The sequence below is a fragment of the Mustelus asterias genome, chromosome 6 (assembly GCF_964213995.1).
Source record: "Mustelus asterias chromosome 6, sMusAst1.hap1.1, whole genome shotgun sequence".
Classification (NCBI taxonomy): domain Eukaryota; kingdom Metazoa; phylum Chordata; class Chondrichthyes; order Carcharhiniformes; family Triakidae; genus Mustelus; species Mustelus asterias.
Genome location: NC_135806.1, coordinates 143777645 through 143805046, shown reverse-complemented (window position 1 = coordinate 143805046; position 27402 = coordinate 143777645). Strand labels below are relative to the sequence as shown.

The 27402-nt window shown below is 48.1% G+C and overlaps 2 protein-coding genes across 2 annotated transcripts in view; both read left to right on the top strand.

The window, feature by feature from the left end:
- Positions 1-11806, top strand: part of plcxd3 (phosphatidylinositol-specific phospholipase C, X domain containing 3) — a 38301-nt gene extending 26495 nt beyond the window's left edge. Inside the window, exon 3 of the mRNA XM_078215297.1 lies at positions 11650-11806. Coding sequence (XP_078071423.1) covers positions 11650-11806 — 157 coding nt within the window. The remainder of the gene's footprint in view (positions 1-11649) is intronic.
- oxct1a (3-oxoacid CoA transferase 1a) overlaps positions 1-27402 on the top strand; it is a 416864-nt gene that overhangs the window by 150505 nt on the left and 238957 nt on the right. The window lies entirely within an intron of this gene.

The following is a 27402-nucleotide window of genomic DNA, read 5'->3' as shown; positions in this document are numbered from 1 at the left end:
GACAGAATTGTTGAAAATGTGATTGAGTGGATAAGGGAAGTTCAGTTGATGTCATTTATATGGATTCCAGCAAAGCTTTTGACAAGGTCCAACATGGGAGACTGATTGAGAAGGTTAAAGCACACGGAATTCAGAGAAACTAACCCCGTGCTGTACCTGTCCTGGGAGTGTTTGATGGGGACAGTGTAGAGGGAGCTTTACTCTGTATCTAACCCCGTGTTGTACCTGTCCTGGGAGTGTTTGATGGGGACAGTGTAGAGGGAGCTTTACTCTGTATCTAACCCCGTGCTGTCCCTGTCCTGGGAGTGTTTGATGGGAAAATGTAGAGGAAGCTTTACTCTGTATCTAACCTCGTGCTGTACCTGTCCTGGGAGTGTTTGATGGGGGACAGTGTAGAGGGAGCTTTACTCTGTATCTAACCCCGTGCTGTACCTGTCCTGGGAGTGTTTGATGGGGGACAGTGTAGAGGGAGCTTTACTCTGTATCTAACCCCGTGCTGTACCTGTCCTGGGAGTGTTTGATGGGGACAGTGTAGAGGGAGCTTTACTCTGTATCTAACCCCGTGCTGTCCCTGTCCTGGGAGTGTTTGATGGGAAAATGTAGAGGAAGCTTTACTCTGTATCTAACCCCGTGCTGTACCTGTCCTGGGAGTGTTTGATGGGGGACAGTGTAGAGGGAGCTTTACTCTGTATCTAACCCCGTGCTGTACCTGTCCTGGGAGTGTTTGATGGGGGACAGTGTAGAGGGAGCTTTACTCCGTATCTAACCCCGTGCTGTACCTGTATTGGGAGTGTTTGATGGGGACAGTGTAGAGGGAGCTTTACTCTGTATCTAAGGTCGTGCTGTGCCTGGGCTGGGAGTGTTTGATGGGGACAGTGTAGAGGGAGCTTTACTCTGTATCTAACCCCGTGCTGTACCTGTCCTGGGAGTGTTTGATGGGGACAGTATCGAGGAGCTTTACTCTGTATCTAACCCCATGCTGCACCTGTCCTGGGAGTGTTTGATGGGGACAGTATCGAGGAGCTTTACTCTGTATCTAACCCCGTGCTGCACCTGTCCTGGGAGTGTTTGATGGGGACAGTGTCGAGGAAGCTTTACTCTGTATCTAACCCCGTGCTGTTCCTGTTCTGGGAGTGTTTGATGGGGACAGTGTAGAGGGAGCTTTATTCTGTATCTAACCCCGTGCTGTTCCTGTTCTGGGAGTGTTTGATGGGGACAGTGCAGAGGGAGCGTTACTCTGTATCTAACTCCGTGCTGTACCTGTCCTGGGAGTGTTTGATGGGCTCAGTGTAGAGGGAGGTTTACTTTGTATCTAACCCCGTGCTGTACCTGTCCTGGGAGTGTTTGATGGGGACAGTGTAGAGGGAGCTTTACTCTGTATCTAACCCCGTGCTGTACCTGTCCTGGGAGTGTTTGATGAGGACAGTGTAGAGGGAGCTTTACTCTGTATCTAACCCCGTGCTGTACCTGTCCTGGGAGTGTTTGATGGGGACAGTGTAGAGGGAGCTTTATTCTGTATCTAACCCCGTGCTGTACCTGTCCTGGGAGTGTTTGATGGGGACAGTGTAGAGGGAGCTTTACTCTGTATCTAACCCCGTGCTGTACCTGTCCTGGGAGTGTTTGATGGGGACAGTGTTGAGGGAATTTTACTCTGTATCTTACCAAATCGTATCAAAGATCTTACCAAAAGATTTCTGAGTGCCAAATAGGTGTAAAAATTGGAGTGTTTCGGATCCATTGTTTTAGGTGAGTTTTAAAACAAAGAACAAAGAAAATTACAGCACAGGAACAGGCCCTTCGGCCCTCCAAACCTGCACCGACCATGCTGCCCAACTGAACTAAAACCCCCTACCCTTCCGGGGACCATATCCCTCTATTCCCATCCTATTCATGTATTTGTCAAGATGCCCCTTAAAAGTCACTATCGTATCCGCTTCCACTACCTCCCCCGGCAGCGAGTTCCAGACACCCACCACCGTCTGTGTAAAAAACTTGCCTCGTACATCTCCTTTAAACCTTGCCCCTCGCACCTTAAACCTGTGCCCCCGAGTAATTGACTCTTCCACCCTGGGAAAAAGCTTCTGACTATCCACTCTGTCCATGCCTCTCATAATCTTGTAGACTTCTATCAGGTCTCCCCTCAAACCCCGTCATTCCAGTGAAAACAAACCACGTTTCTCCAATCTCTCCTCACAGCTAATGCCCTCCAGACCAGGCAACATCCTGGTAAATCTTTTCTGTACCCTCTCCAAAGCCTCCACATCCATCAACCAGAATTGAACACTATATTCCTAGTGTGGCCTAACTAAGGTTCTATAAAGCTGCAACATGGCTTACCAATTTTTAAACTCAATGCCCCGGCCGATGAAGGCAAGCATGCCGTATGCCTTCTTGACTACCTTCTCCACCTGCATTGCCACTTTCAGTGACCTGTGTACCTGTACACCCAGATCCCTCTGCCTATCAATACTTTTAAGGGTTCTGCCATTTCCTGTATATTTCCTATCTGTATTAGACCTTCCAAAATGCATTACCTCACATTTGTCCAGATTAAACTCCATCTGCCATCTCTCCGCCCAAGTCTCCAACTGATCTATATCCTGCTGTATCCTCTGATGGTCAACACAGTAAGAAGTTTAACAACACCAGGTTAAAGTCCAACAGGTTTATTTGGTAGCAAAAGCCACAAGCTTTCGGAGCCTTAAGCCCTTAAGCTACCAAATAAACCTGTTGGACTTTAACCTGGTGTTGTTAAACTTCTTAGTGTGTTTACCCCAGTCCAACGCTGGCATCTCCACATCCTCTGATGGTCCTTATTGCGATCCGCAAATCCACCAACCTTTGTGTCATCTGCAAACTTACTAATCAATCCAGTTACATTTTCCTCCAAATCATTTATATATATTACAAACAGCGAAGGTCCCAGCACTGATCCCTGAGGAACACCACTTGTCACAGCCCTCCATTCAGAAATGCACCCTTCCACTGCTACCCTCTGTCTTCTTTGACCGAGCCAGTTTTGTATCCACCTTGCCAGCTCACCTCTGATCCCATGCGACTTCACCTTCTGCACCAGTCTGCCCTGAGGGAGCTTGTCAAAGGCCTTACTGAAGTCCATGTAGACAACATCCACTGCCCTACCCTCGTCAATAATCTTCGTCACTTCCTCGAAAAACTCGATCAAGTTAGTGAGACACGACCTCCCCTTCACAAAACCATGTTGCCTCTCACTAATACGTCCACTTATTTCCAAGTGGGAATAAATCCTATCTCAAAGAATCCTCTCCAATAATTTCCCTACCACTGATGTAAGGCTCACCAGCCTGTAATTACCTGAATTATTCTTGCTACCCTTCTTAAACAAAGGAACAACATTGGCTTTTCTCCAATCTCTGGGACTTCCCCTGTATGATGTGGAGATGCCGGCGTTGGACTGGGGTAAACACAGTAAGAAGTTTAACAACACCAGGTTAAAGTCCAACCGGTTTATTTGATAGCAAAAGCCACACAAGCTTTCGGAGCTCCAAGCCCCTTCTTCAGGTGAGTGGGAATTCTGTTCACAAACAGAGCATATAAAGACACAGAGTCAATTTACATGAATAATGGTTGGAATGCGAATACTTACAGCTAATCAAGTCTTTAAGAAACAAAACAACGTGAGTGGAGAGAGCATCAAGACAGGCTAAAAAGATGTGTATTGTCTCCAGACAAGACAGCCAGTCTTGGCAGAACAGTGACCACGACACCACACAACCCTGCCACACTAACCTCTGCAAGACATGCCGGATCATCGACACAGATGCCATCATCTCACGTGAGAACACCATCCACCAGGTACACGGTACATACTCTTGCAACTCGGCCAACGTTGTCTACCTGATACGCTGCAGGAAAGGATGTCCCAAGGCATGGTACATTGGGGAAACTATGCAGACGCTGCGACAACGGATGAATGATCACCGCTCGACAATCACCAGGCAAGACTGTTCTCTTCCTGTTGGGGAGCACTTCAGCGGTCAAGGGCATTCGGCCTCTGATATTCGGGTAAGCGTTCTCCAAGGCGGCCTTCACGACACACGACAGCGCAGAGTCGCTGAGCAGAAACTGATAGCCAAGTTCCACACACACGAGGACGGCCTCAACCGGGATATTGGGTTCATGTCACACTATCTGTAACCCCCACAGTTGCCTGGACCTGCAGAGTTTCACTGGCTGTCTTGTCTGGAGACAATACACATCTTTTTAGCCTGTCTTGATGCTCTCTCCACTCACGTTGTTTTGTTTCTTAAAGACTTGATTAGCTGTAAGTATTCGCATTCCAACCATTATTCATGTAAATTGAGTTTGTGTCTTTATATGCCCTGTTTGTGAACAGAATTCCCACTCACCTGATGAAGGGGCTTGGAGCTCCGAAAGCTAGTGGCTTTTGCTACCAAATAAACCTGTTGGACTTTAACCTGGTGTTGTTAAACTTCTTACTGTGACTTCCCCTGTAGCCAGTGAGGATACAAAGATTTCTCTCAAGGCCCCAGCAATTTCCTCCCTTGCCTCTCTCAGTATTCTGGGGTATATCCCATCAGGCCCTGGGGACTTGTCTACCTTAATGTTTCTCAAGAACCCCAATACCTCCTCCTTTTTGATCTCAACATGATTCACACTATTTACACATCCTTTCCCAGACTCATCATCCACCAAGTCCTTCTCTTTGGTGAATACTGACGCAAAGTACTCATTTAATACTTCGCCCATTTCCTCTGGCTCCACGCATAGATTCCCTCCCTTGTCCTTGAGTGGACCAACCCTCTCCCTGGCTACCTTCTTGCTCTTTATATATGTATAAAAAGCCTTGGGATTTTCCTTAATCCTGCTGGCCAATGCTTTTTCATGACCCCTTTTTGCCCTCCTTACTCCTTGCTTAAGTTTCTTTCTACTTTCCTTGTATTCCGCACTTGCTTCGTGTGTTCCCGGCCTCCTAGCTTTGACAAATGCTTCCTTTTTCTCTTTGACTAGGCTCACAATATCTCCCGTTATCCAAGGTTCCCAAAACTTGCCATACTTATCCTTCATCCTTACAGGAATGAGCCGGTTCTGAATCCCTATCAACTTACACTTGAAAGCCTCCCACATGCCAGATGTTGATTTGCCCTCAAACATCTGCCCCCAATCTACATTCTTCAGTTCCTGCCTAATATTGTTGTAATTAGCCTTCCCCCAATTTAGCACCTTAACTTGAGGACTACACTTATCTTTATCCATCAGTACCTTAAAGCTTACTGAACTGTGGTCACTGTTCCCGAACTGCTCCCCTACTGGAACATCGACCACCTGGCCGGGCTCATTCCCCAATACCAGGTCCAGTATGGCCCCTTCCCTAGTTGGACTATCTACATACTGTTTCAAGAAGCCCTCCTGGATGCTCCTTACAAACTCTGCCCCATCTACGCCCCTAGCACTAAGTGAGTCCCAATCAATATTGGGGAAGTTAAAATCTCCCACCACAACAGCCCTGTTACATTTACACCTTACCAAAATCTATCTACATATCTGTTCCTCTATCTCCCGCTGGCATTGGGCGGCCTATAGTAAACCCCCAACATTGTGACTACACCTTTCCTATTCCTGAGCTCTACCCATATTGCCTCGCTGTATGAACCCTCCGAGGTGTCCTCCTGGAGTACAGCTGTGATATTCTCCTTAATCAGTAGTGCAACTCCCCCCCACCCCTTTTACATCCCCCTCTATCCCGCCTGAAACATCTGTATCCTGGAATGTAAAGCTGCCAATCCTGTCCTTCCCTTAACCAAGTCTCTGTAATGGCAACAACATCATAGTTTCTAGTACTAATCCAAGCTCTAAGTTCATCTGCCTTACCTGTTACACTTCTCACATTGAAACAAATGCACTTCAGTCCACCAGACCCTCTTTGATTAGCAATCCCACCCTGCCTGCTGTTTCTCTGAGTCTTACTGGCCCTACTCTCTGGTTCCCCTTCAGCTAATTCACCTTTGCTTTGGTTCCCACCCCCCCTGCCAAACTAGTTTAAATCCTCCCGTGTGACACTAGCAAACCTCCCGGCCAGAATATTTGTGCCCTTCCAGTTTAGATGCAACCCGTCCTTCTTGTACAGGTCCCATCTGCCCCGGAAGAGACCCCAATGGTCCAGATATCTGAAACCCTCCCTCCTACACCAGCTGTTTAGCCGCGTGTTGAGCTGCACTATCTGCCTATTCCTCGCCTCACTGGCACGTGGCACAGGGAGTAATCCTGAGATTACAACCCTCGAGGTCCTGCTTTTTAACTTTCTACCTAACTCCCTAAACTGCTGCTGCAGGACCTCATCACTCTTCCTGCCTATGTCGTTAGTACCAATATGTACCACGACCTCTGGCTGTTCACCCTCTCCCTTCAGACTGCTTTCTGTCCATTCAGAGACATCCTGGACCCTGGCACCAGGGAGGCAACATACCATCCTGGAGTCTCTTTCACGTCCACAGAAACACCGATCTGTACCCCTAACTATAGAGTCCCCTGTAACTATTGCTCTAGTGCTCTTTGTCCCTCCCTGCTTAACAACAGAGCCAGCTGTGGTGCCACTGCTCAGGCTGCTGCTGCTGCTGGTATCCCCTGATAGCCCATCTCCCCCAACAGTATCTAAAACGGTATACTTGTTAGAGAGAGGGACGACCACAGGGGATTCCTGCACTGACTGCCTGCCCCTTCTGGCGGTCACCCATCTATCTGCCTGCACCATGGGTGTGACCACGTCTCTAAAGCTCCTATCTATGACACTTTCCGCCTCCTTCATGCTCCTAAGTGCATCCAACTGCTGCTCCAACCTATCCATGCGGTCTGTAAGGAGCTGCAATTGGGTGCACTTCCTGCAGACATAGTAAACCGAGACGCTGGAAACATCACGGATCTCCCACATCTCACACATGCAGCACTTAACCCCACTGACCGACATTTCGAGCACCAATTAAATTATTTGAGAAAATTTATAAAACTCTTACCTTCACTTTTACCATCTCACAGTGGCCTTTCTTTTGGTTAGAGGAGGAGGGAGGGAGGGAAACACTAATGTTGTGTTTCAGGGTTACCACTCCTTGACACCAGATCTTCCGCTCCCCACTTCTTGGTGGATGTTGCTGGTCCGACTTCTCCCAGAATGCACCAGTGAAGTCCCTCAGCCACCTCTACCGGATGCTCTAACTCCTGTTTATCACTGGGGGTGATCTTCCGCTTCCCACTTCTTGGTAGGTGTTACTGTCTTGTGCAATCTTATGCCACTTCGTGCAAAAAAATGCATAATCTGTTTCCTGCCAGTAGCGGGAGGGGGTGGGGCCTCAGCTCAGTGAAAAGCCGGTTGTCCCCACTAGAGGGTGCAATTCCAAACCCACGACCATTCCCACCTAGAAGGACAAGGGAGCAGATACCTGGGAACACCACCACCTGGGGGTTCGCCTCCAAGCCACTCACCATCCTGACTTGGGAATATACCACCGTTTCTTCACTGTCACTGGGTGAGAATCTTGGAACTCCCTCCCTAACAGCACTATGGGTGTACTTACATCACATAAAGTGCAACGGTTCAAAAAGGCAGCTCACCACCACCTTCTCAATCCACTTTGTAACCTTGCTCCGTCACAGCTCTCCTGAAACAGTGTCTCTGTGAGCTCAAAACTCAACTTTTCCAACATTTGCCTCTCTGCTCCCTCACCTTCCTCCTCCACCAAATACATAAAGGGCAAAAGAGTAACAAGGGAGAGAGTAGGGCATCTATGTGCAGATCCACAAGAGATGGGTGAGATCCTAAATGAATATTTCACATCAGTATTTACTGTTGAGAAAAGCATGGATGTTAGGGAACTTGGGGGAAATAAATAGTGATGTCTTGAGGAGTGTACATATTACAGAGAAGGAGGTGCTGGAAGTCTTAAAGCGCATCAAGGTAGATAAATCCCCGGGACCTGATGAAGTGTATCCCAGGACACTGTGGGAGGCTGGGGAGGAAATTGCGGGTCCCCTAGCCGAGATATTTGAATCATCGATAGTCACGGGTAAGGTGCCTGAAGATTGGAGGGTGGCAAATGTGCCTTTAAGAACGGCTGCAGGGAAAAGCCTGGGAACTACAGGCCAGTGAGCCTCACATCTGTGGTGGGTAAATTGTTGGAAGGTATTTTGAGAGACAGGATCTACAGGCATTTAGAGATGCAAGGACTGATTAGGGACAGTCAGCATGGCTTTGTGAGTGGAAAATCATGTCTCACAAATTTGATTGAGTTTTTTGAAGGGGTAACCAAGAAGGTAGATGAGGGCAGTGCAGTTGATGTTGTCTACATGGACTTTAGCAAGGACTTTGACAACATGGTAGGTTGTTGCATAAAGTTAAATCTCACGGGATCCAGGGTGAGGTATTTAAATGGATACAAAATTGGCTTCTTGACAGAATGTGGAGATGCCGGCGTTGGACTGGGGTAAACACAGTAAGAAGTTTAACAACACCAGGTTAAAGTCCAACAGGTTTATTTGGTAGCAAAAGCCACACAAGCTTTCGAGGCTCTGAGCCCCTTCTTCAGGTGAGTGGAAAATGGGGAGCACTTCAGCGGTCACGGGCATTCGGCCTCTGATATTCGGGTAAGCGTTCTCCAAGGCGGCCTTCGCGACACACGACAGCGCAGAGTCGCGGAGCAGAAACTGATAGCCAGGTTCCGCACACACAAGGACGGCCTCAACCGGGATATTGGGTTTATGTCACACTATTTCACATAAATATTTCTGCTTTTTTCCTCCTGAGTCTTTATCATGCGATCCTAGAATCAGAATTTATGTCACACTATTTGTAACTCCCACAGTTGCGTGGACCTGCAGAGTTTCACTGGCTGTCTTGTCTGGAGACAATACACATCTTTTTAGTCTGTCTTGATGCTCTCTCCACTCCCATTGTTTTGTTTCTTAAAGACTGGATTAGTTGTAAGTATTCGCATTCCAACCATTATTCATGTAAATTGAGTCTGTGTCTTATAAGTTCTGTTTGTGAACAGAATTCCCACTCACCTGAAGAAGGGGCTCAGAGCCTCGAAAGCTTGTGTGGCTTTTGCTACCAAATAAACCTGTTGGACTTTAACCTGGTGTTGTTAAACTTCTTACTGTTCTTGACAGAAGACAGAGGGTGGTTATGGAGGGTTGTTTTTCAAACTGGAGGCCTGTGACCAGCGGTGTGCCTCAGGGATCAGTGCTGGATCCGCTGTTATTTGTCATTTATATTAATGATTTGGATGAGAATATAGGGGGCATGGTTAGTAAGTTTGCAGATGACACCAAGATTGGTGGCGTAGTGTACAGTGAAGAAAGTTATCTCCAATTGCAACGGGATCTTGATCAATTGGGCCAGTGGGCTGACGAATGGCAGATGGAGTTTAATTTAGATAAATGCGAGGTGATGCATTTTGGGAGATTGAACCAGGGCAGGATTTACTCAGTTAATGGTAGGGCGTTAGGGAGAGTTACAGAACAAAGAGATCTCGGGGTACAGGTTCATAGCTCCTTGAAAGTGGAGTCACAGGTGGACAGAGTGGTGAAGAAGGCATTCGGCATGCTTGGTTTCATCGGTCAGAACATTGAATACAGGAGTTGTGATGTCTTGTTGAAGTTGTACAAGACATTGGTAAGGCCACACTTGGAATACTGTGTGCAGTTCTGGTCACCTTATTAAAGAAAGGATATTATTAAACTAGAAAGAGTGCAGAAAAGATTTACTCGGATGCTACCGGGACTTGATGGATTGAGTTATGAGGAGAGGCTGATAGGCTGGGACTTTTTTCTCTGGAGCGTAGGAGGCTGAGGGGTGATCTGATAGAGGTCTATAAAATAATGAGGGGCATAGATCAGCTAGATAGTCAATATCTTTTCCCAAAGGTAGGGGAGTCTAAAACTAGAGGGCATAGATTTAAGGTGAGAGGGGAGAGATACAAAAGTGTCCAGAGGGACACTTTTTTCACACAGAGGCTGGTGAGTGTCTGGAACAAGCTGCCAGAGGTAGTAGTAGAGGCAGGTGCAAGTTTGTCTTTTAAAAAGCGTTTAGACAGTTACATGGGTACAATGGGTACAGAGGGATATGTGCCAAATGCGGGCAATTGGGACTAGCTTAGGGGTTTAAAAAAAAGGGCGGCATGGACAAGTTGGGCCGAAGGGCCTGTTTCCATGCTGTAAACCTCTATGACTCTATGACCAACTTGAAATTATCCTTAACTCGCACCAGGTCCTATCAACCTCCCCCCCCCCCCACCCCCCCCCCCCCCCACCCGGGGCTCTCTGAACTGCACTGGCACCTGCTGAAACAATACCTCCATTTTAAAATTCCCATCCTTACTGTCAAATCTTGCCGTGGCGTCACCCCTCCTCTCTGTGTCTCCTCCAGCATCACTACCCTCTGAGGTATCTGCGCTAATCCACTCCTGCCTTCTCCAGCACCGCTGTGTTAAATCAGCTTGTCACTGACAACTCGTTCTCCCGTTACCAAGACCTCAGCTCTGGAATTCCCTCCCCTCTTTCTTTATATTTAATGCGTTACAGTTGTACAGGGTTCCGGTGAGACCACATCTGGAACACTGTGTGCAGTTTGGGTCTCTACATTTCAGAAAGGATAGACTTGTATTGGAGACGGTGCAGCGAAGGTTCACTGGATTGGGCCCTGGGATGAGGGGGTCTGTCCTATGATGAGAGGCCGAGTAAATTGGGTTTGTATTCTCTGCAGTTTAGAAGAATGAGAGGTGATCTCAATGAGATTCTGAAGGGGTTTGACAGGGTGGACGCTGAGAGGTTGTTTCCACTGGTCGGGGAATCTAAAACACGGGGCACAGTCTCAGGATAAGGGGCCGATTATTTCAGACTGAGATGAGGAGACATTTCTTCACTCAGAGGGTTGCGAATCTTTCGAATTCGCGATTGTTGCCTGGACTCAAGGGACTGAGTTATGGGGAGAGGTTGGACAGGCTAGGATTTTTTTCTCTGGAGACTGAGGGGTGATCTTATAGAGGTTAATAAGATCATGAGAGGCATGGATAGGGTGAATGCACTCAGTCTTTTTCCCAGGGTTTGGGAATCGAGAATTAAAGGGCATGGATTTAAGTTAAGAGGGGAAAGAATGAATGGGAACCTGAGGAGCAACTTGTTTACACAGAGGGTGGTGCGTGTGTGGAATGAGCTGCCGGAGGAAGTGGTTGAGGCAGGGACATTGACAACATTTATAAGGCATTTGGACAGATCCATGGATAGGAAAGGTTTAGAAGGATATGGGCCAAATGCAGGCAAATGGGGTTAGTTTAGATGGGCATTTTGGTCGGCATGGACCAGTTTGGGCCGAAGGGCCTGTCTCCGTGCCGTAGATTCGATGATGTTTAAGACTGGGACAGACAGATTTTTGGGAGGATTTTTAAATGTGTGGGTGGGGACTGAGTGAGAGCGAGGTTTAACCATCGCAGTGCCGGATCTGCATTGTGACTCCATTGGGACATTTCCAAAGTGCTGACTGCAGACTGGGTGAGGAACGTTTCTGGGAGAAGGTTTTTAAGTGAAAGGCTGTGTGTTTGTGGTCTGAGTTGGTGAAAGTGTCCATGTCAGTAACTCACTCTGTGTCTCTCCCAATCACAGAGCTCTCCCTGCAATTATCCAGTGGATTCGATGCCAGAAGCCGGGGGAGAATGGAGTGAACATCGTGACGGCGGACTTTGTGGAGCTGGGAGACTTTATCAACGTTGTCATCCAACTCAACTACCTCCTGGGTGAAGAGGCAGCCAATCCAATCTGAGCAGCTCCTCGCGGCCCCTCCCCTTGCAGCTCCTCCCCCTCACTGCCCCTCCCCCTTACAGCCCCTCCCCCTCACAGCCCCTCCCCCTCACAGCCCCTCCCCCTCACAGCCCCTCCCCCTCACAGCCCCTCCCCCTCACAGCCCCTCCCCCTCACAGCCCCTCCCCCTCACAGCCCCTCCCCCTCACAGCCCCTCCCCCTCACAGCCCCTCCCTCTCACAGCCCCTCCCTCTCACAGCCCACTCACACCATATGACTATAAGACCATAAGACATAGGAGCAGAATTAGGCCACTCGGCCCATCGAGTCTGCTCTGCCATTCAATCATGGCTGATATTTTTCTCATCCCCATTCTCCTGCCTTTTCCCCATAACCCCTCATCCACTTATTAATCAAGAACCTATCTATCTCTGTCTTAAAGACACTCAATGACCTGGCCTCCACAGCCTTCTGCGGCAAAGAGTTCTACAGATTCACCACTCTCTGGCTGAAGAAATTCCTCCTCATCTCTGTTTTAAAGGATCGTCCCTTTAGCCTGAGGTTGTGCCCTCTTGTTCTAGTTTTTCCTCCTAGTGGACACATCCTCTCCATGTCCACTCTATCCAGGCCTCGCAGTATCCTGTAAGTTTCAATAAGATCCCCCCCTCATCCTTCTAAACTCCAACGAGTACAGACCCAGAGTTCTCAACCATTCCTCATACGACACGCTCTTCATTCCAGGGATCATTCTTGTGAACCTCCTCTGGACCCTTTCGAAGGCCAACACATCCTTCCTTAGATACGGGGCCCAAAACTGCTCACACCCCCCACCTCGCAGTCCCTGTGCACCTCCCCCCCACATTCCCCTCCTGCTCCTGAGCCAGTGACCCTCATGTTCCCATGTTTGTGGATATTTCAGTGGAAGCTGGGTCTGGTGTCTGTCATAAATTCCAGCTATTCCTGATGCAGCCACTGGGGGAGCTGCTGCATTGAACCATCTTCAAACTCTCCAGGGATTGTTTAGCAAGTTAGGAAGGTGAATGAAGTGGTTCCAGTTCTGGTCGCGTGTCTGAGACAGTGTGACGGTGAGGCTCTGTCTGGATGGTGCTGAGATTAATTTATTGTTTGGAGCTATCAGCCCTGGTGAAAAACACCGAGACATCTCCAAACTCCACTCTCAACCAATCAACTGCCCTGAATGGCACTGACCACAAACTGGTCCCGATCCCCCCTTCCCGATCCCTGTCCCCATTCCCAACCCAATTCCGATCCCTGTCCCAATCCCGATCCTGGTCCCAATTCCCGATCCCTGTCCCCATTCCAAGCCCAAATCCCGGTTCCGATCTACACCTTCAGCACCACCTCCCTTTTTATGGGAGGAATTTCAATTTGGGTGTCAGATCCCCAGCCCCCACCCCCCACCCACCTCCCACTCATCCCCCTGCCCACCCCCCCGCCCACCCCCACCCCCCACCCACCTCCCACTCACCCCCCACCCACCTCCCACTCAGCCCCCTGCCCATCCCCCCCCCCCCCCCACCCCCGGCCCAACCCCCACCCACCTCCCACTCAGCCCCCTGCTCATCCCCCCATTCCCCACTCATCTCCCTGCCCATCCTACCACCCACCCCTGCCCCCCCGTCCAACCCCCACCTATCTCCCGCCCGTTGGAGAGCCTGCCCATCCTCCACCATCAACAAGCAGGGAGTAGGGGGCGGTGGGTGGGGGACAGTGGGTGGTGGGTGGGTCAGGGGGTGGGGGTGGGGGCAGTGGGTGGTGGGTGGGTCAGGGGGCAGGGGTGGGGGCAGTGGATGGTGGGTGGGTCAGGGGGCAGGGGGTGGGGGTGGAGGCAGTGGGTGGTGGGTGGGTCAGGGGGCAGGGAGTGGGGTGGGGGCAGTGGGTGGGGGTGGGTGAGTGATGTTGCACTGACCACAAACTGGTCCCAATCCCCGTCCCGATTCCCAACCCGATCCCGATCCCTGTCCCGATCCTGATCCTGATCCCGATCCTGATCCCGATTGGGGGTCGCAGTGATTAATTACTCTGCTCAGCGCTGAGGCTTTCGACACCAATCCCACATTCCGTTTCTCACTATTAGTGACATAGTTGATAAGGAGGATGTGCAGGATATTCTGGAGGGTCTGAAAATAGATAAATCCCCTGGTCCGGATGGGATTTATCCAAGGATTCTCTGGGAGGCAAGAGAAGTGATTGCAGAGCCTCTGGCTCTGATCTTCAGGTCGTCGTTGGCCTCTGGTATAGTACCAGAAGATTGGAGGTTAGCGAATGTTGTCCCATTGTTTAAGAAGGGGAACAGAGACTTCCCCGGGAATTATAGACCGGTGAGTCTCACTTCTGTTGTCGGCAAGATGTTGGAAAAAATTATAAGGGATAGGATTTATAGTTATTTGGAGAGTAATGAATTGATAGGTGATAGTCAGCATGGTTTTGTGGCAGGTAGGTCGTGCCTTACTAACCTTATTGAGTTTTTTGAGAAAGTGACCAAGGAGGTGGATGGGGGCAAGGCAGTGGACGTGGTATATATGGATTTTAGTAAGGCGTTTGATAAGGTTCACCATGGTAGGCTTCTGCAGAAAATGCAGATGTATGGGATTGGGGGTGATCTAGGAAATTGGATCAGGAATTGGCTAGCGGATAGGAAACAGAGGGTGGTGGTTGATAGTAAATATTCATCATGGAGTGCGGTTACAAGTGGTGTACCTCAGGGATCTGTTTTGGGGCCACTGCTGTTTGTAATATTTATTAATGATCTGGATGAGGGTATAGTTGGGTGGATTAGCAAATTTGCTGATGACACCAAAGTCGGTGGTGTGGTAGACAGTGAGGAAGGGTGTCGTAGTTTGCAGGAAGACTTAGACAGGTTGCAAAGTTGGGCCGAGAGGTGGCGGATGGAGTTTAATGCGGAGAAGTGTGAGGTAATTCACTTTGGTAGGAATAACAGATGTGTTGAGTATAGGGCTAACGGGAGGACTTTGAATAGTGTGGAGGAGCAGAGGGATCTAGGTGTATGTGTGCATAGATCCCTGAAAGTTGGGAATCAAGTAGATAAGGTTGTTAAGAAGGCATATGGTGTCTTGGCGTTTATTGGTAGGGGGATTGAATTTAGGAGTCGTAGCGTTATGTTGCAACTGTACACAACTCTGGTGCGGCCGCACTTGGAGTACTGTGTGCAGTTCTGGTCCCCACATTACAGGAAGGATGTGGAGGCTTTGGAGAGGGTGCAGAGGAGGTTTACCAGGATGTTGCCTGGTATGGAGGGGAGATCCTATGAGGAGAGGCTGAGGGATTTGGGATTGTTTTCGCTGGAAAGGCGGCGGCTAAGAGGGGATCTTATTGAAACATATAAGATGATTAGAGGTTTAGATAGGGTGGATAGTGATAGCCTTTTTCCTCTGATGGAGAAATCCAGCACGAGGGGGCATGGCTTTAAATTGAGGGGGGGTAGTTATAGAACCGATGTCAGGGGTAGGTTCTTTACCCAGAGGGTGGTGAGGGATTGGAATGCCCTGCCAGCATCAGTTGTAAATGCGCCTAGTTTGGGGGCGTTTAAGAGATCCGTAGATAGGTTCATGGACGAAAAGAAATTGGTTTAGGTTGGAGGGTCACAGTTTTTTTGTTTTTTTTAACTGGTCGGTGCAACATCGTGGGCCGAAGGGCCTGTTCTGCGCTGTAATGTTCTATGTTCTATGTTCTATTTCCAACGCGAGGAGGCCATTCAGCCCATTCAGCTCATGCTGCACCATTTCACTGGGTGGTCTGTGTTATAACTCCACAAACATGTCCTTCCTCCCCTGGCACAGCAGAACCTGTCAATTACACTCTTCAAAACTCGAATGGATATCACCATCCAGAACGTTCTGGGAGAGAGGGTTCCAGACCTCCGCTCCGCCGCTCGTTCTCCTTTATTCTTTCATTAACTCTCCATAAACTGAGAGTCTCGCTCAGCCATTTCAGAGTCACCCACATTGCTGTGGCTCTGGAGTCAACTGTAGGCCAGACCGGGTAAGGACGGCAGATTTCCTTCCCTAAAGGACATTAGTGACCCAGATGGGTTTTTACAACAATCAGTGGTCACCATCACAGAGACTAGATTTTTAATCCAGATTTTTTGATTGAATTAAAATTCCAATGACAGCCCCACCCATGTCATTCGTTTGGGTCTCTGGACCATGAGCCCAGTGACATCGCCAACAAGCCGCCTTCTCCCGTCTCATTAGAAATTCTTCCTGCCTTTACCCATGGACAGCATAACTCGAACCCCGGGTTCTGGACTCCCTGTAACAGCACGGGGTTAGATACAGAGTAAAGCTCCCTCCACACCGTCCCCATCAAACACTCCCAGGACAGGTACAGCACAGGGTTAGATACAGAGTAAAGCTCCCTCTACACTGTCCCCATGAAACACTCCCAGGACAGGTACAGCACGGGGTTAGATACAGAGTAAAGCTCCCTCTACACTGTCCCCCATCAAACACTCCCAGGACAGGTACAGCACGGGGTTAGATACAGGGTAAAGCTCCCTCTACACTGTCCCCCATCAAACACTCCCAGGACAGGTACAGCACGGGGTTAGATACAGAGTAAAGCTCCCTCTACACAGTCCCTATCAAACACTCCCAGGACAGGTACAGCACGGGGTTAGATACAGAGTAAAGCTCCCTGTACTCTGTCCCCATCAAACATGATGTGGAGATGCTGGTGTTGGACTGGGGTGAACACAGTAAGAAGTCTAACAACACAAGGTTAAAGTGCAACAGGTTTATTTGGTAGAAAAAGCCACTCGCTTTCGGAACAGGCTGTTCCTTCGTCAGGTGGGTGGGAGTTCTGATCACAAACAGGGCACAAAGACACAAACTCAATTTACATGAATAATGATTGGAATGTGAGTCTTTACAGCTAATTAAGTCTTAAAGGTACATCAAACACTCCCAGGACAGGTATAGCATGGGGTTAGATACAGAGTGAAGCTCCCTCTACACTGTCCCTATCAAACACCCCCAGGACAGGTACAGCACGGGGTTAGATACAGAGTAAAGCTCCCTCTACACTGTCCCCATCAAACACCCCCAGGACAGGTACAGCACGGGGTTAGATACAGAGTAAAGCTCCCTCTACACTGTCCCCCATCAAACACCCCCAGGACAGGTACAGCACGGGGTTAGATACAGAGTAAAGCTCCCTCTACACTGTCCCCATCAAACACTCCCAGGACAGGTACAGCACGGGGTTAGATACAGAGTAAAGCTCCCTCTACACTGCCCCCCATCAAACACTCCCAGGACAGGTACAGCACGGGGTTAGAAATCATAGAAATCATAGAAACCCTACAGTGCAGAAGGAGGCCATTCGGCCCATCAAGTCTGCACCGACCACAATCCCACCCAGGCCCTACCCCCACATATTTTACCCACTAATCCCTCTAACCTACGCATCTCAGGACTCTAAGGGGCAATTTTTTTTTTAACCTGGCCAATCAACCTAACCCGCACATCTTTGGACTGTGGGAGGAAACCGGAGCACCCGGAGGAAACCCACGCAGACACAAGGAGAATGTGCAAACTCCACACAGACAGTGACCCGAGCCGGGAATCGAACCCTGGACCCTGGAGCTGTGAAGCAGCAGTGCTAACCACTGTGCTACCGTGCCGCCCGTGCCGTTAGATACAGAGTAAAGCTCCCTCTACACTGTCCACATCAAACACTCCCAGGACAGGTACAGCACGGGGTTAGATACAGAGTAAAGCTCCCTCTACACTGTCCCCCATCAAACACTCCCAGGACAGGTACAGCACGGGGTTAGATACAGAGTAAAGCTCCCTCTACACTGTCCCCATCAAACACTCCCAGGACAGGTACAGCACGGGGTTAGATACAGAGTAAAGCTCCCTCTACACTGTCCCCATCAAACACTCCCAGGACAGGTACAGCACGGGGTTAGATACAGAGTAAAGCTCCCTCTACACTGTCCCCCATCAAACACTCCCAGGACAGGTACAGCACGGGGTTAGATATAGAGTAAAGCTCCCTCTACACTGTCCCCATCAAACACTCCCAGGACAGGTACAGCACGGGGTTAGATACAGAGTAAAGCTCCCTCTACACTGTCCCCATCAAACACTCCCAGGACAGGTACAGCACGGGGTTAGATACAGAGTAAAGCTCCCTCTACACTGTCCCCCATCAAACACTCCCAGGACAGGTACAGCATGGGGTTAGATACAGAGTAAAGCTCCCTCTACACTGTCCACATCAAACACTCCCAGGACAGGTACAGCACGGGGTTAGATACAGAGTAAAACTCCCTCTACACTGTCCCTATCAAACACTCCCAGGACAGGTACAGCACGGGGTTAGATACAGAGTAAAGCTCCCTCTACACTGTCCCCATCAAACACTCCCAGGACAGGCACAGCATGGGGTTAGATCTCGAGTAAAGCTCCCTCAGCTGTTCAGGATGGATCTGGAGCTCGCTGCTCCCTCTGGTGGTGAGGTTGAGTTGGCTCTCAGAGGCAAACAGCCACATTGACATTTCATCTCCAGTCTGTGTTTTGTGACAGATTTCAGTGTATCGATGCTCTGGATGCCAGGTTAATTCTAAGTGAAGACCGTGTAACGCAAGTCTGTAATGTTCTGTCTGTTTTCAGCCACGGCAGATTGTCCTGTTATTACTACCTGTAAATTATTGTGCGCTCCTGCGGTGTGTATGTGAGATCAAATTAACTGTTCTGTGTCTCTGTCGTGCCTACTGCTAACTAAAGCCGGATTCTGTAAGGAGCTGTTGTAACTGCTGTGTAATAATCACACAGATGGCTATTAATTTCTACAAAAATATTAAACGGTGAATGCAACAATTGAAAAGACTGGAACTTTTATATAATTGGTGAAAAAGAGCACAGAGCACACTGAGTATACACAGCACTCCCCCACACACACACACAGTGAGTATACACAACCCACACACACACACAGTGAGTATACACAGCACTCCCCCACACACACACACAGTGAGTATACACAGCACTCCCCCACACACACACACAGTGAGTATACACAGCACTCCCCCACACACACACACAGTGAGTATACACAGCACTCCCCCACACACACACAGTGAGTATACACAACCCACACACACACACAGTGAGTATACACAGCATTCCCCCACACACACACACAGTGAATATACACAACCCACACACACACACAGTGAGTATACACAGCACTCCCCCCCACACACACACACAGTGAGTATACACAACCCACACACACACATAGTGAGTATACACAGCACTCCCCCACACACACACACAGTGAGTATACACAACCCACACACACACACAGTGAGTATACACAGCACTCCCCCCCACACACACACACAGTGAGTATACACAACCCACACACACACAGTGAGTATACACAGCACTCCCCCCCACACACACACAGAGTATACACAGCACTCCCCCATACACACACCGAGTATACACAGCACTCCCCCACACACACACACAGTGAGTATACACAACCCACACACACAGTGAGTATACACAGCACTCCTCCCCACACACACACCGAGTATACACAGCACTCCCCCCCACACACACACAGTGAGTATACACAACCCACACACACACACAGTGAGTATACACAGCACTCCCCCACACACACACAGAGTATACACAGCACTCCCCCACACAAACACACACACACAGACAGTGAGTATACAGAACCCACACACACACACACACACACACACACACACAGTGAGTATACAGAACCCACACACACACAGTGAGTATACACAACCCACACACACACACAGTGAGTATACACAGCACTCCCCCACACACACACAGAGTGAGTATACACAACCCACACACACAGTGAGTATACACAGCACTCCCCCCCACACACACACCGAGTATACACAGCACTCCCCCCCACACACACACAGTGAGTATACACAACCCACACACACACACAGTGAGTATACACAGCACTCCCCCACACACACACAGAGTATACACAGCACTCCCCCACACAAACACACACACACAGACAGTGAGTATACAGAACCCACACACACACACACACAGTGAGTATACAGAACCCACACACACACACACAGTGAGTATAAACAACCCACACACACACACAGTGAGTATACACAGCACTCCCCCACACAAACACACACACACAGACAGTGAGTATACAGAACCCACACACACACACACACACACACAGTGAGTATACAGAACCCACACACACACACACACAGTGAGTATACACAACCCACACACACACAGTGAGTATACACAGCACTCCCCCACACACACACACACCCGCAGTGAGTGTACACAGTGCTCCCAGATACATATTGAAAAAGGTCCTTCGACCCTGCTCCACCATTCGTTCTTATCGATGGGTGGTTATTAAATTCAATATCTCGATCTTCCTTCCTGCCATATCCCCTGATCCCTTCAGCACACTTCCTTAAGCACCCTGGGATGACGATTATCAGAACCTGGAGATTTATCCACCTTCAATCCCATCATTTTCCCCAAAACCATTTCTCTACTAATGCTGATTTCCTTCAGCTCCTCACTAAACATGTTTCTCTCAGCACTTCTGGTACATTATTCATGTCTTCCTTTGTGAAGACTGAAGCAAAGTACAAATTTAATTCCTCAGCCATTTCTTTATTCCCCGTTATGAATTCTCCCGTTTCTGACTGAAAGGGGCCTACATTCGTTTTTGTCAATCTTTTTCTCTTCACATATCGATAGAAACTTTTACAGTCAGTTTTTATGTTCCCCGCTAGCTTACTTTCATACTCTATTTCCCCTTCTTAATCAATCCCTTGGTCCTCCTTCGCTGAATTTTAAACTGCTCCCAATCCTCAGGCCTATTGCTTTTTCTTTCCAATTTGTTTGAATCTGATCCTATCTCTAATTTCCCTTGTGAGACATGGTTTGGCCACAATTCCCTGACCATTCTTGCTCCAAACAGGAATAAACAACTTCTGGAGTTCACCTGTTCATTCTTTAAATGCCTGCCATTGCCTGTCCACTGCCTGTCCTTTCAGTAATGTTTCCCAGTCCGTCATGGCCAATTCATGCCTCATACCATCATAGTTACCTTTACTGAGATTCAGGACCCTGGTCTCAGAATCAGCTACATCATTATCTCATTACATCATTACAATATGAACTCTTGTGTGAATGATTCTGTCCTTATTTATCCAGTGGATTGCTGTTTCCTATCTTGCTTTTCCATCATTTCTAAGGAATGATAAAGAATTTACCATATTATGGTCACTCAGCCCCAAGGGTTCTCTCACAAGCAGATTGCCAACTAATCCTTTAACACACACTGAGAATACACAGCACACTCACACGCATAAGGACTGCCCCACATCATCCTATTGGCAGAGAAGCTGAAACATGCCATCAAATCATCAAAAGATGAAGATTTGCTATCCAGGAGAGGAAATACGTTTCTCAAGTTCTATCAGAACATGGAGTCACCAAACCACAGAGTCTTATAGCATGGAAACAGGCCCTTCGGCCCAACTTGCTATGCTGCCCAGTTTTTACCATCAAGCTTGTCCCAATTGCCCACATTTGGCCCATATCCCTCTATACCCATCTTACCCATGTAACTGTCTAAATGCCTTTTAAAAGACAAAATTGCACCCACCTCTACTACTACCTCTGGCAGCTTGTTCCAGACACTCACCACCCTCTGCGTGAAACAATTGCCCCTTTGGACACTTTTGTAACTCTCCCCTCTCACCTTAAACCTATGCCCTCTAGTTTTAGACTCCCCTACCTTTGGGGAAAGATATTGACTATCTCGCTGATCTATGCCCCTCATTATTTTATAGACCTCTATAAGATCATCCCTCAGCCTCCTACGTTCCAGGGAAAAAAGTCCTAGTCTATCCAGCCTCTCGTTATAACTCAATCCATCAAGTCCCGGTAGCATCCTAGTAAATCTTTTCTGCACTTTTTCTAGTTTAATAATATCCTTTCTATAATAGGGTGCCCAGAACTGTACACAGTATTCCAAGTGTGGCCTTACCAATGTCTTGTACAACTTCAGCAAGACGTCCCAACTCCTGTATTCAATGTTCTGACCGATGAAACCAAGCATGCTGAATGCCTTCTTCACCACTCTATCCACCTGTGACTTCACTTTCAAGGAGCTATGAACCTGTACCCCGAGATCTCTTTGTTCTGTAACTCTCCCTAACGCCCTACCATTAACTGAGTAAGTCCTGCCCTGGTTCAATCTACCAAAATGCATCACCTTGCATTTATCTAAATTAAACTCCATCTGCCATTCGTCAGCCCACTGGCCCAATTGATCAAGACCCTGTTGCAATCCAAGATAACCTTCCTCACTGTCCATTATGCCACCAATCTTGGTGTCATCTGCAAACTTACTAACCATGCTCCCTATATTCTCATCCAAATCATTAATATAAATGACAAATAACAGTGGACCCAGCACTGATCCCTGAGGCACACCGCTGGTCACAGGCCTCCAGTTTGAAAAACAACCCTCTACAACCACCCTCTGGCTTCTGTTAAGAAGTGGAGATGCTGGCGTTGGACTGGGGTAAACACAGTAAGAAGTTTAACAACACCAGGTTAAAGTCCAACAGGTTTATTTGGTAGCAAAAGCCACACAAGCTTTCGAAGCTGTAAGCCCCTTCTTCAGGTGAGTGGGAATTCTGTTCACAAACAGAGTTTATAAAGACACATAACGCCCACAGTTGCGTGGACCTGCAGAGTTTCACTGGCTGTCTTGTCTGGAGACAATACACATCTTTTTAGCCTGTCTTGATGCTCTCTCCACTCACATTGTTTTGTTTCTTAAAGACTTGATTAGTTGTAAGTATTCGCATTCCAACCATTATTCATGTAAATTGAGTCTGTGTCTTTATAAGCTCTGTTTGTGAACAGAATTCCCACTCACCTGAAGAAGGGGCTTAGAGCCTCGAAAACTTGTGTGGCTTTTGCTACCAAATAAACCTGTTGGACTTTAACCTGGTGTTGTTAAACTTCTTATTCTGTTAAGAAGCCAATTTTGTATCCATTTAGATACCTCACCCTGGATCCCGTGAGATTTAACTTTATGCAACAACCTACCATGCGGTACCTTGTCAAAGGCCTTGCTAAAGTCCATGTAGACAACATCAACTGCACTGCCCTCATCTACCTTCTTGGTTACCCCTTCAAAAAACTCAATAAAATTTGTGAGACATGATTTTCCACTCACAAAGCCATGCTGACTGTCCCTAATCAGTCCTTGCATCTCTAAATGCCTATAGATCCTGGTCCTGATTTTATCATCAAGTTGTGCCAGTTTTTGGGCACAAAAACTTGGTAAAGTCGGGCGTGAGGCGCGTAGTACATTTAAATTGACTTAATGGGCTGCACACCCAACCTTACCGGCATTTCCCCCTTTGCCACCGTGTTCGTCCATCCAGAATCAGCGTGAAACAGACATGCTCCACAAAAATCTGGTTCGGGCCCTCAGGTTAGTGAGGAGGTAGGTGTCGACCGTCCGACGACTTTCTGCTTGAGGTCTGGAGGGGAGGGGGGGCGGTGCTAGCTGCCACTGTGCCTGAGATCAGTGAGGGGGAAGAACATAAGAACATAAGAAATAGGAGCAGGAGTAGGCCATCAAGCCCATCGAGCCTGCCCCGCCATTCAATATTTAATGAGGAAGCCTCCACTGCTTCAATGGGCAGGGAATTCCAGAGATTCACTACCCTCTGAGAGAAGAAGTTCCTCCTCAACTCTGTTCTAAACTGACTCCCCCTTATTTTGAGGCGGTGTCCTCTAGTTCTTGTTTCCTTTCCAAGTGGAAAGAATCTCTCTGCCTCTACCCTGTCGAGCCCCTTCATTATCTTATATGTCTCTATAAGATCTCCCCTCAGCCTTCTAAACTCCATTGAGTACAGGCCCAATCTACTCAATCTCTCCTCATAAGCTAACCCCCTCATCTCTGGAATCAACCTGGTGAACCTTCTCTGTACTCCCTCCAAGGCCAATACATCCTTCCGCAAATAAGGGGACCAAAATTGTACACAGTACTCTAGGTGCGGCTTCACCAGTACCCTGTACAGTTGCAGCAAGACCTCCCTGCTTTTATACTCCATCCCTCTCACGATAAAGGCCAACATTCCATTTGCTTTCTTGATCACCTGCTGCACCTGCAAACTGAGTTTTTGTGATTCATGCACAAGGACCCCCAGGTCCCTCTGCACAGTAGCATGTTGTAATTTTTCACCATTTAAATAATAGTCCATTTTACTATTATTCCTTCCAAAGTGGATAACCTCACACTTACCAACGTTATACTCCATCTGCCAGATCTTCACCCACTCGCTCAGCCTATCCAAATCGCTCTGCAGACTTTCCGCATCCTCCACGCAATTCACTTTCCCACTCATCTTTGTATCATCCACAAACTTTGTTACCCTACACTCGGTCCCCTCCTCCAGATCGTCTATGTATATGGTAAATAGTCGAGGCCCCAGAACCGATCCCTGCGGCACGCCACTAGTCACCAACTGCCAACCAGAAAAGCTCCCATTTATTCCAACTCCCTGCTTCCTGTTAGATAGCCAATCCTCAATCCACGCCAACACCTTACCCCTAACTCCGTGTACCCCAATCTTCTGCAGCAACCTTTTGTGAGGCACCTTATCGAACGCCTTCTGGAAATCCAAAAACACCACATCCACCGGTTCCCCTCTGTCAACTGCACTCGTTACATCTTCATGAAAATCCAGTAAATCCTCAAACACGACTTTCCCTTCATGAATCCTTGCTGCGTCTGCTTGATCGAACCATTTTTTTCCAGGTGTCCTGCTATTTCTTCTTTAATGATGGATTCCAGCAATTTCCCAACTACGGACGTTAAGCTAACCGGCCTGTTGAGAGACAGGATCTACAGGCATTTAGAGACGCAAGTACTGATTCGGGACAGTCAGCATGGCTTTGTGAGTGGAAAATCATGTCTCACAAATTTGATTGAGTTTTTTGAAGGGGTAACCAAGAAGGTAGATGAGGGCAGTGCAGTTGATGTTGTCCACATGGACTTTAGCAAGGACTTTGACAAGGTGCCGCATGGAAGGTTGTTGCATAACGTTAAATCTCATGGGATCCAGGGTGAGGTATCTAAATGGATACAAAATTGGCTTCTTGACAGAAGCCAGAGGGTGATTGTAGAGGGTTTTTTTCAAACTGGAGGCCTGTGACCAGCAGTGTGCCTCAGGGATCAGTGCTGGGCCCACTGTTATTTGTCATTTATATTAATGATTTGGATGAGAATAGAGGAGACATGGTCAGTAAGTTTTCAGGTGACACCAAGGTTGGTGGCATAGTAGACAGTGAAGAAGGTTTTCTAGGATTGCAACGGGATCTTGATCAATTGGGCCAGTGGGCTGACGAATGGCAGATGGAGTTTAATTTAGACAAATGCATGGTGATGCATTTTGGTAGATTGAACCAGGGCAGGACTTACTCAGTTAATGGTAGGGCATTGGGGAGAGTTACAGAACAAAGAGATCTAGGGTACATGTTCATAGCTCCTTGAAAGTGGAGTCACAGGTGGACAGAGTGGTGAAGAAGGCATTCGGCATGCTTGGTTTCATCGGTCAGAACATTGAATACAGGAGTTGGGATGTCTTGTTGAAGTTGTACAAGATATTGGTAAGGCCACACTTAGAATACTGTGTACAGTTCTGGTCATCCTGTTATAGAAAGGATATTATTAAACTAGAAAGAGTTCAGAAAAGATTTACTCGGGTATTACTGGGACTTGATGGAATAGGTTATAAGGAGAGGCTGGATAGACTGGGACTTTTTTCTCTGGAGCGTAGGAGGCTGAGGGATGATCTTATAGAGGTCTATAAAATAATGAGGGGCACAGATCAGTTAGATAGTCAATATTTTTTCCCAAAGGTAGGGGAGTATAAAACTAGAGGGCATCGGTTTAAGGTGAGAGGAGAGAGATACAAAAGGGTCCAAAGGGGCAATTGTTCCACACAGAGGGTGGTGAGTGTCTGGAACAAGCTGCCAGAGGTACATAGAACATAGAACAGTACAGCACAGAACAGGCCCTTCGGCCCACGATGTTGTGCCGAGCTTTATCTGAAACCAAGATCAAGCAATCCCACTCCCTATCATCCTGGTGTGCTCCATGTGCCTATCCAATAACCGCTTAAATGTTCCTAAAGTGTCTGACTCCACTATCACTGCAGGCAGTCCATTCCACACCCCAACCACTCTCTGCGTAAAGAACCTACCTCTGATATCCGTCCTGTATCTCCCACCACGAACCCTATAGTTATGCCCCCTTGTAACAGCTCCATCCACCCGAGGAAATAGTCTTTGAACGTTCACTCTATCTATCCCCTTCATCATTTTATACACCTCTATTAAGTCTCCCCTCAGCCTCCTCCGCTCCAGAGAGAACAGCCCGAGCTCCCTCAACCTTTCCTCATATGACCTACCCTCCAAACCAGGCAGCATCCTGGTAAATCTCCTCTGCACTCTTTCCAGCGCTTCCACATCCTTCTTATAGTGAGGTGACCAGAACTGCACACAATATTCCAAATGTGGTCTCACCAAGGTCCTGTACAGTTGCAGCATAACCCCACGGCTCTTAAACTCCAACCCCCTGTTAATAAAAGCTAACACACTATAGGCCTTCTTCACAGCTCTATCCACTTGAGTGGCAACCTTTAGAGATCTGTGGATATGGACCCCAAGATCTCTCTGTTCCTCCACAGTCTTCAGAACCCTACCTTTGACCCTGTAATCCACATTTAAATTTGTCCTACCAAAATGAATCACCTCACATTTAACAGGGTTAAACTCCATTTGCCATTTTTCAGCCCAGCTTTGCATCCTATCTATGTCTCTTTGCAGCCTACAACAGCCCTCCACCTCATCCACTACTCCACCAATCTTGGTGTCATCAGCAAATTTACTGATCCACCCTTCAGCCCCCTCCTCTAAGTCATTAATAAAAATCACAAAGAGCAGAGGACCAAGCACTGATCCCTGCGGCACACCGCTAGCAACCTGCCTCCAATCCGAAAATTTTCCATCGACCACCACCCTCTGTCTTCGGTCAGACAGCCAGTTACCTATCCAATCGGCCAACTTTCCCTCTATCCCACACCTCCTCACTTTCATCATAAGCCGACCATGGGGGACCTTATCAAACGCCTTACTAAAATCCATGTATATGACATCAACTGCCCTACCTTCATCAACACACTTAGTTACCTCCTCAAAAAATTCTATCAAATTTGTGAGGCACGACTTGCCCTTCACGCATCCGTGCTGACTATCTCGGATTAATCCGCATCTTTCTAAATGGTCGTAAATCCCATCCCTAAGGACCCTTTCCATCAATTTACCAACCACCGAAGTAAGACTAACCGGTCTATAATTACCAGGGTCATTTCTATTCCCTTTCTTAAACAGAGGAACAACATTCGCCATTCTCCAGTCCTCTGGCACCATCCCCGTGGACAGCGAGGACCCAAAGATCAACGCCAAAGGCTCTGCA